Source organism: Humulus lupulus, chromosome 8 (genome assembly GCF_963169125.1).
Source record: "Humulus lupulus chromosome 8, drHumLupu1.1, whole genome shotgun sequence".
NCBI lineage: Eukaryota > Viridiplantae > Streptophyta > Magnoliopsida > Rosales > Cannabaceae > Humulus > Humulus lupulus.
The window spans coordinates 38032591-38042983 of NC_084800.1; the positions used below are offsets into that span (position 1 = coordinate 38032591).

Sequence of the window (10393 nt, forward strand, 5' to 3'; positions counted from 1 at the left end):
ACCTAACAAATTGTAAATTTAAATATTACCATTACCGAACTTAGTCATAGAACCTGTAGAGCTATGTATGCAAGGTCATCATCCATTACAAATGTCACAGTCCACTATTTCAGATTGTTAACTCCAGATTTTCGTGTGCTTGTATAACTGTATAGTAATATTCTAGAGTTAAAAATAATATTTTTTTTTTACGGATTAAAAAAATTCTTTTACTTTTAGGAGAATTTTATCAACCTTATTTACATTTCAATGGGAGAACCAAAATTATATGTGTTGGAATATCACAACAAGAATGCTTGAGACTAATCTAGAACATTCACACGAAATTATCCTGATTCAGCCCCAATTTGGAACCTACATCCAGCTAAAGCTCGTCCACACACGAGTTCTTGAATCTACTAAAAACAGTAACAATACAAACTCAGTCAAGATAATTTGTTCTTGACAACTCTCACAAAACACTCAAACACTCTGTAAACAATCACTCTTTAGAAAAACAAACAAGTAAATAGTACATACTCTCTTGCTGTTTTCTCTCTAAGAATCAACTCACTCTATATTTCTCTTTTTTTTTTTGTTAGATAATGAAAAAGAATTACCACTATATATATTATATATATATACTGACCTGCAAGAAATAGAGTAATAAGGAACTAACACGTGAATATTGTTACTCTGATAATTAAACACCACAATATGCATATTTGCTTGGTCGATTTTCTGGTGGCTTAATCCAAGCTAGGAGTAATTGTTGGTTAACAGTTAAATAAAAATATTTAACGAATGTTATATTGAATTTTCACATTTTCATGAAAACTAATCGAAATTTACATTTACTAACTATTTGATGTGATGCTATTTTGATTTAATTTTATGCTAAAAAAACATATGCAAACAAACCAACGTGATTGGTCCCCTCAAAAAAAAAAAAAAAAAAAAAAAACCAACGTGATTTTTTGTGTCCAAAACCACGGATAATTAGATGGGCCTAAACAAACACGAACCACACTTGTTTGGAGGGCTTTTTTGGTTATATAACTACAGAAGAAGTTCCCCTAAAAAAGGCAGAAGAACCTGCTCAATCTCATGCAGAAGAGTGGATCATTGACTTCGTTTCCATCCAAAGTTAATAGCAACACGTAACTCATCTCCATTGTTATGTTCTACTGGAGATTAAGCATATTTTTATAATGCACTTACAAAATATTATTCACCTTTTTAATCAGGAAAATGACTTTACTTTTATCACAATAAAGAAAAAATGAGGTGAAATAATCCGACATATATATCAAGCTGCGAAGAAAAGAGTTTGATTTTGCGTCACCAGTCCTCTTCCAATAGTAGTGAGTAGAAAATTTCCCAAGTCAGAATTATTCAAAATAATACGACAATTATTGTTGAATACACCCTTTTTCTTAAAAAAAATTACAACATCAAACATAAAATATGGAGTTAAAATCTTTATTGAATGAGACAGGTCACAAGTTATAAATCATTTGTGTATTTGAAAACTAGTTATACATTGATGAACAAAAAAAAGTGTCATACAATTTCTTAGCGTGCGTTAAAAATGCAAATGAAACAAAGGCCTAGCCTTCAAATAACTACAAATGTTTCGTTTTTTCTTCTGTACTTTTTTTTATTTTTGAAGTACTAATCAGATAGAATACATAGATAATGAAACGGGATGCATAAACAAGAATTACAAACTGAAGCCCAAGCTTCCTTTGTACAAAACAAAATTGCATGAGACGGCCACTATGACCCTCAATTAGAATAAGGATTTGACGTAACTAACAGTTCTGCACCAAAAACTATACAACACTATTGAATTTCTATGCATGATTCCTCTGATGGAGTCAATTCATCTGAAATAAAATACCGATCAATATTCTATCCGTAATCGACGCATTTCAGAACGGAAGGTGGGGCTGGAATGCAATATTCGACGAGCAAGAGTCCTGATGTCCTCTCGAGAACAGTCCCGTGAAATCCGAACTAGTTCCCATAGAGCACCTCCACTAATCATGTCCTTTGCATTTACTTCTGTAATTCAGAAAACCAACAGTTAAGAAACTAGTTATGAGAAAATGAAATTTACGTAGTGTAATCGCCTAGCAACACTATTTTCACACTTTTTTAGACTCTTATCTAATTGTTATGTTTGACATGAGCTGCAATAATAGCTTTTAGTTTTAATGATGAAAATGTGGCATACTTCAATAGAATCAGCATACCATCAAACAATGAAACAAGAAATGAAAAAAAAAAAAAAAAACTGTAGCTAGCACTTATGAAATTTTATGTACAAATACAACGTGCAATATACCATGTTGTGCCAAATGACAAAGTGCAAGCTCAATGTGGCGCCGGATTGGTGCAGCCTCATTGTTGGCATTCTGTACAATCCAAGGAAGTGCACCATCCTCTATTAAAAATGATCTGCCAGCCTTCAAGCCTGTGAAAGAATAGTGTAAAAATTACATCGTGTGATGCTAGCTACCATTAAAGAACAAATAAACACCTTTGCTTACCATGCGTAGATGCTCGAGACTCGCATTTTGCGAAGTTTGCTACACCACGTGCAACTTGAGAAAGAACATCAGGATGCCCACATCTAACAATTCCCAACAAGGCCTTAATACCACCTTCAGTCCTTAGAGTGGTTTGTAGCTTATCTGTTTTATTTTATTTTTGGGTAAAAATATGATTACAAAATGAGTGCAACTAAAGAAAAAAAATGAAACATCAAAGAATAAGAACATACCGTTGCCACATAAATTAGCAATAGCTCCAGCAACCATGCGGAGAGTTTGAGGATCGTCAGCATCGGCTGCTGTTATTGATAACAAACTAATTCCCCCTTGGGCCATTATAAGCTCTTGATTGGCTTCTGTAATAACGAAAGATAAAGCAAACTAAATACCAAATATAAGTTAAAACACAATTGAAACAAAGAAAACCCCTACGCGGTTCGAAAAATCATAATCAATTACTACCATTCATTGCAAGATTGGCTATAGCACCAGCTGCCACTCTCCGAATAGTTTCATCCTCATAGGTTCTTAGAAGCATCAGCAAGGAAGTAAGACCACCAGCTTCAACAATCCTTTTCTGATTTGCCTCTGCTTATGACATGGGAGGGAAAACTGGTTCTCACAAAACATACAACAACACTAAAAGAGCAAACAATAAAGTAATGAAACACTCAGATATGGTATGCTTCAGGGAAAGGAATATAGGTCAACAGTTATGATGAGTTTTGCTTGTATTAATTACTTATAGTGCCAAAAACAATGTGATAAGATAAGATGACTCGTAAATTCGAGAAGAAAAAATGTGTCCTGTAAATTAAACATATGAGGTTCATTTAAAACATAACAAAGGGTTTCGCTTGGAACAAAAAGTCAGATTTACAATGGAAGAAATTACAAGTTGAAAAAAAGGAAACATAAAAATTTGAAAAAACATGGAAGAAGAAACGTAATAAAATTCTCACTGAAACCTTATCATCCTACCTTCAGCTGCTAAATTGGCCACCACTTTTACGGCGTGTATACGAACACTCACATCTTCTGACTCAAGCAATGACAAGATCTTTTGTAATCCAACTGTCAAATTAACAGTTCAAAAAAATAAAAAAATAAATTAAGAGAAACAACTGGAAACAAGAAGATGATAAACATTATAATACTTCAAAGAAAATTTTGTATAAACCTTGCTCAAATAGATTAGAATATGATGCCTTATCTCCATTCTGGATGTCTTTGGACTGGAAATGCCCCATTGGAGACATTAAAGAATCTACTCCATTTCGAGGCACACCTCTTTCTAGACACTTTCTCATCTACAAGCATATGATGAATCCAATAGGGTAAAAATAAATTGAAAACTAAATTATGGTACACATGAAGACTAAGATGATGCTAGATATCTTGAACATATATGACCTACAAGCTAAAACTATCATGCATAATGGGCACAAAAGAAGCAAGTTCTTGCAACTTGCTGGAAAAAAATTCATGACAGAGTTCAGATTTTTATTATTATTATCCTTTTGTATCTCCTGCTAACATATTTGAAAGCTCAAATACTTCTTCACTTGAATTAATAGCAAAACAATCATGATATCATCATTCAAAGGTATAGGACGATGTTTGACTAAAGCAAATACGTACCTGATCAGATTCAAAACTTAGTTGCAACAATTGACTACGTAACACTATTACTTCTTCTTCAAGCTTCTTTTTCTGGTGTACCTCCTCCTCTAGACTCTTTCGAAGCTTTAACATCTCTATATCTCCACCACCCTAATACCAAAAAGTAATCTTTTGTATATCAAGATTCAAATGCTTTGAAACTGACAGATATAGATGATGCAAGTACCAACATTAAGAATTATAGTATTCAATTTCATAAACAATACCTCTGATGGTGTATATATCCCCATTTGGCTTTTTAGATTTTCAAAATTCTCTTCAGCCGTCTTTCGTAGGTTTATTTCTTTATGAAGCAATTTTTGGACCTCAGCAATGTCATCAGATGTGGAATGCCCAGGTCCCTGCATTTTCGGGAGAAGAAAAAAAAAAGCACTTGGAGTTCAAAAAATGAAATCGTATATATTATTGCAAAACTACCTATTAAGAATCAAACTTTATTATGGTGAAGAAAAATTATACTGAAAAAGTGAAAGTTGATGGGGAAGTTTATAATAAATGAAAGTGCATAAACTTTTTATCATGCTTCTTTTGCCAAAGTAGATGACTAGCAAAACAAGGACAAACCTGAACAAGCTAATAGATACAATCTTATGAGAGCTAAGGAATGAGAAAAATCCATAAAAATAATTGAGCTCGGGACATCGTAAAAAGTCTCCAAAAATATCTTTCATATAATATTAAAAAAAAAGTGCATAAACCAACAACTGGTACAAGATTCATCTTTAAAGAAAGTGAGACATTAACATGAAATTATTACTACCTCTCCATTACATTTGCCACCATTTGAACTTCGTTCATCCTTCTCTTGATTTAACACCAATTTCTCCTCTAACTTCTTAACTGTTTCCATATAATCCATTTGGCACTTTAGCCTCTCTTTCTACAAAGAGAAAGAAATGATATAATTAGAAAGTTTACACCAAACATAGTAAAAACTGAAGCACCAGGAAATGACAAATCTAACCCTTAATTACTTTAAAGATAAATTTATTGGATGAATGAAGATTTGACAAACCTCTAATGCATCTGCAAAATTCCGTTCAACCTCGCTAATCCTGTTTTGTGCTTCCAAGTGTATTCTTTCAATTTCATCATCAAAATATTTTTGCCTCCTTTCATTTTCCACAATATGCTTATCCAGCTCTATTTCAAGCCTTCTGGACAAACTTTTATAATCAAACTCCTCCTTTATCTTTAACATATTTTCCACCTTCATAGCCTGTCAAATAAAATCACAATACTGATTCTATATTATTTATAACCAAACTCCCTTAACAATTACTTGGAATTCGCATGAGAACTAACCCTTTGACCAAATAGAATTGTACTTGTAGTCTCCCCTCGATGGCGTGGAGACGGACCAACAGTGATAATTAATGAAGTTCTCGCTGAGCCTGTAAGAGAATAGAAAATGTAACAATATGGGTGTATCATGCATTTTAAGTAGCATATTAATTGTGCAATAATGCACATGAAAATCAGAGGTCATAATAAGATACACTCTAGGTGGATTTTACTTGAACATGAGATATCATCTCACCTCCAAATGAATCTCTAAGCAATCTTGTGAGTTTAGAATCACGAACTGGAACATGAGCGCTATTCTCTGCAAGAGCATTTATGCACTTCCCTAGGGCACTAAGAGAGAGATTGATAGACTTAGCTTCCTCTAACATATGCCCCTCACTTCCTGGTAGACAACAACGATACAAAGTTCAATGACAAGTGGGTTTGATAAATAAACTATAAAAGAAATACTTTGGTTAAAAATAAAGGGTCAATCACAAAACCATCCCATGTAGGTTTATTTTCTTTTAATTCAACCCAACATTATTGGGGACTGTACTTCAAACCCTAGCAATGCAATATAAAGTTTCAATTTCACCACTGAAACATCCAACTTTTGGGAAAGTAAATAATAACTGATGAAAAGACTTATTCTTTTGATTTCTAAAAGTAAATTATTTCCAAAAATTATTAAAATTATAGAAATTTCTTGCTTGTTTCAAATCTCTGATTGTTTGGTAAAAGATTTTTACTGATTTTGAAGTTGTTTACAAATAGTCTGTTTCAAAACACTGAAAGGTTATAGTTTTTATTAATTAAACATATATATCCTTTGTGTAAAGCCACATTATATAGAAATGGGGTAAAGTGGAAACAGAAACCTCAACTAGATCTATATCATTTAGCATGTACATTTAAATCATTAGCAAGTAGTAAGATCCACAACAACATTTAAGTAGTAAGATCCTAGAAGCATCAAATGCACAAAAACTTGCATAGAGCCATGCATAAATAATATACATACTACATGTCAAAGTAAACCGTGTATACACTTGAGTAAGAAATTGATGTAGTGATGATTGAGAGTTTAGATACACACCTGACTTATGAATACGCTCAGAACCAGCCAAATCTACCACAACAAGTTTGCTTTTCCGAACAAGTGGCTTAAATGATTTGGTTAGACAAGAGAATTCCCCATTGTCAACTGAAAGATTATCTTCTCTTCCCATGACAGACCTTTTAACATGCACCTGAACCAGAGAGAAGAATATATGTCAAAAGACCCAATTATGCTGTTAAGAAAGAGTAGTATATTTTGATCCATTATGTAGGTTTTTTTAAAGGAAAATGACAGAAAATCATTTCACCATCAGAATAGCATGACTACGTGAAGATTCAGTATTCAACTTTGTGTTAGCCGCAATCCTATGAGTTTCTCCCAATCTCAGCAACTCCACAAAAGTTTGCTGATCCCTGATTTCTACAAGAGTTGCACCAGGTACTGAAACATCACCAGTTCTTGGATCTTCCACGAAGGGGATATTATCATTTGATGGATCAAGAAGGTCTTGAATGGTCTCCATATAAAGCTACACATTTTTGTAAATAACGAGATGTTAAATTGTGATCAAAGAGTAAGGGGTCTTATAACTATAAAAACATGAATAAAATAAAGAAAATAAATAAATGAGTGAGAAAAGAAATGATTGAGTGAAACTTTGATTATATTTAATTATGTGATTAAGACCTATAACCTGCAAATATGAGACAGAGATCGAATCTGTGTCTGGAGATATAGTTGCTAGAATATCCTCCATTGAACGAACCATAATTCCACGATCAGATGTATCTTCCTCTCCTAGTCTTCCAAGTGTGAATGTTTTTCCTGTACCTGTTTGGCCATAAGCCATCACGGTCCCATTATAACCATCCAGAACACTCTACAAAATCAAATGGCAGATTAATGAGCTGTCCAAAGCATGCAAAAAAAAAAAAGTGAATGTCATGAGATTATCTTTGTTTAACTCGACCCTCATCAGCATATATAATAAATACTACTTTTCAGTTCAAGCGAAAAATAATGTTGCAAATTTTGAAAGAGTCATCAAACCTCCACTACAGGCTTAGCAACAACTTCGTAGACTCGCTTTTGGGATGCAAATTCAGTAAGCACCTCATCAAATTCGTAAGTGTCTGAATCCCAATTGTTTTTCCTGAGTTTCAAACGTTTAAGCTGAAATACAACACACAAGCCAAAAATTAATAATGGACCGCAACCAAGCTTCAACCAACCAGAACAGAGGCCCAAATGACCATTAATAAGAGGAACTTTAAAGTACTGTTGTTAGTAACAATGTGAACTTTACAAACGACAATGAGTGAGAAACAACAAAATTGAAAGTACCTCCGACTGCAGTTCTACACAGTCAGCGAAATCTGCATCTGCTGCCAGCTCTTCAGCATTTCGGGGTCGCAATCTTATGGCCACTCGAACTCTTCCAGGTACTATTTGGGGAAACAAACAAAAAAGAACAAATGCAGTAGGAAATTCATCATTGGTCATCTAGGATCAACCTACTGTTACTTATCTACTCAAATTTTCCTTTTTTGGTAAAGAAGCAAAACGAACTAAACTAAACTAAGTCCATCCTATAACCTCAAGTTGATTAAAAGAAAAGAGCAAAAAACCACATATAATTGATTCACATTCAGTCCAAAATTGTTCCCCAAAACTTGCTCATTCCATTTTTTCCCCAGTTCTCCAGAAGAATAAACGCTATGAAATGGAAACGAAAGCACATTTTGCGACATTACGAAATTTAGAAAAGATTCGAAACGAGACAATACCTCCATCGTCGCCCTTAATACCTCCGGAGCCAAACGAAGAGGGGCTGCTCCGACGAACAGAGGATCCAGCAGAGTTAGAAGGGGGGCGAGACTTAAACGAAGACGATTTGGAGTTGAGAGGTCGATGATCCAACCTGAGGCCAGCCTTGTAAGAAGCAGCCCCATTTCGGGAAGCCATAGTTGCCGGTGCCGGAACTCCGAGCTCAGGTAAACATTAACAAGAAGAATAATAGTGTTGAAAGAGAGGTACGGGATTTTATTTTTTTTTTGGGTTTCGTTGGTATCAAAGAGAGAGAGAGAGAGTATTTAGTTACAGTGTGAGATGGGAAGGTATGGGGGCCAGAAAGACAAAAGCACCAAAACGACAGAGAAAGCAAGAGAGATTGGGGTACTAGAAACTTTGGGTCCCACACTGTTTTCAAACTTTGAAGACAAAAGAGAGAATATCCTGAACTTACCTTTTTACCCTTCTTCACTCAACTCGGCTTTGGATTTACCCGCCTTAATTCCATCTCTTTTTTTTTATCTTTAAAAATAAATAAATACTTTGTAGTGTATAATAATAGTGTTGGTGACAGATTTTTATTTATAGTCTGAATTCACAGATGACAACTGCCCTGATTGCGCTGATAATTGATTTATTTTTCTTTATTTCCTTCTAATAATTTTTTGCATTTTTTTATTTCAAAATGTATTAATTTTACGGTTTCACCCAATATTAATTACAATACAAGTTTTTTTTTGTTGCAGTTACAATACACAAGTTAAATACATAAATACAAGTTAAATTTTCAGCCTTCTATAAGGCATTTTGTCATTATTTAAATTTAAATAAATACCAAAATTTTCCAAACAAAAGAGAGAGACAAACTCCAACAAAATTATATATGAAATAAAATATAGGATAATTCTTTGGTATAGAAAATACTTCTATCGTAAGGGTGTTTTTTATTTCTAGTATTCGGAAAAATTACACCTAATTTTTTTCATAACCGTGTATATTATAATTATAGCAGATATTTTACTAATTTTTTTGAAAATTCTGAATATTTTACAATATCCAAATCAGAGTCAAACAGTCAATTACGCGCGTGACTAAGATTTTTTATAAGCATGGAAAACAAATTGTTTGAACTCTGATTTGGACACTATAAATTATTCATAATTTTTAAAAAATTGGTGAGATATTTACTATAACTATAATATACACTGTGATAAAAAAAAAATTGGGTTACCAGAATTGAAAATGACATTTTCTATGTCCTGTAGAATTATCCTAAAATATGTTTGCAAAAATACAACTTTCATGTTTCATACTCAATTGATGATATGGTTTGTGTATGTATGTGTTTTTTCTTCTTTCTTTTTTTTTTTTTTTTTGCCTTCAATTATACTTTATAAGAATGTCAGCCATCAACATTTTGTGTTGGACCATCATCACTCTTATAAGGCTTGTATCACAAGCTAAGTTGTGGACTCGTATATAAAATTTAAAAAAAAAAAACTTATTAACCGTTCGGAAGAGTAAAAATAACAGTTGAGAAAGCAATTAAACAAATGAGATGGTTGAACATTACAATTACAGTATCCAAGGATTATATTTTGAGTAAGGATAATTAAATAATAAAATGGTTTAGTTGGTTTGATGCACATTAAGTTGTATTAATTTTATTTTCTAAGCCTTTGATCTCAATTTGCTTCCAAGTGAGAATTTCTAGTGTAATGTCTAAGAAAGCAGTGATATATAGAAATCTGATCCCATTTTATGCTTGCAAGCTAACTAATCTAGTTGCACCACCTTTGACCACGGCACCTCAATATAATTCTATGTTTATTTTGTTTACTAATGAAAATTCAATTAGATTCGTTCACTAGGGGCACAATGGTCCCTACCGTAATTTCCAAAACTAAAAAATGAATTAGCGACCCTCTCTACTACATTCATGATTTTGTACATGATACAACTAGAAACCAATACAGAATTAAAAAGGTTAGATGCTTTTTAATTATATATGTTGATTATTATGTGTTATCAC

General features: G+C 33.1%; 1 protein-coding gene across 1 annotated transcript; it reads right to left on the minus strand.

The window, feature by feature from the left end:
- Window positions 1-1495: 1495 nt before the first annotated feature.
- Window positions 1496-8679, minus strand: LOC133796861 (kinesin-like protein KIN-UB). Its single transcript, XM_062234548.1, has 19 exons — window positions 8358-8679; window positions 7915-8015; window positions 7621-7743; window positions 7265-7450; window positions 6878-7099; window positions 6607-6760; window positions 5761-5910; window positions 5526-5614; window positions 5236-5439; window positions 4981-5100; window positions 4427-4561; window positions 4179-4310; window positions 3718-3847; window positions 3519-3611; window positions 3000-3125; window positions 2768-2893; window positions 2535-2678; window positions 2330-2458; window positions 1496-2046 (listed from the first exon to the last, which is right to left on the minus strand). Exons 1-19 carry the CDS (start codon window positions 8533-8535, stop codon window positions 1886-1888), a joined length of 2703 nt encoding a protein of 900 aa, XP_062090532.1. The 5' UTR covers window positions 8536-8679; the 3' UTR covers window positions 1496-1885.
- Window positions 8680-10393: the final 1714 nt, after the last annotated feature.

What these genes read in the sequence shown, in the direction of transcription:
- LOC133796861 (XM_062234548.1), bottom strand. Translation starts at nt 8,535, where the DNA reads ATGGCTTCCCGAAATGGGGCTGCTTCTTACAAGGCTGGCCTCAGGTTG. An exon ending in TATTAAGGGCGACGATGGAG is followed by an intron (nt 8,016 to 8,357) that starts GTATTGTCTCGT and finishes TTCCCCAAATAG; the next exon opens with TACCTGGAAGAGTTCGAGTG. An exon ending in GGATATATACACCATCAGAG is followed by an intron (nt 4,311 to 4,426) that starts GTATTGTTTATG and finishes TTTTGGTATTAG; the next exon opens with GGTGGTGGAGATATAGAGAT.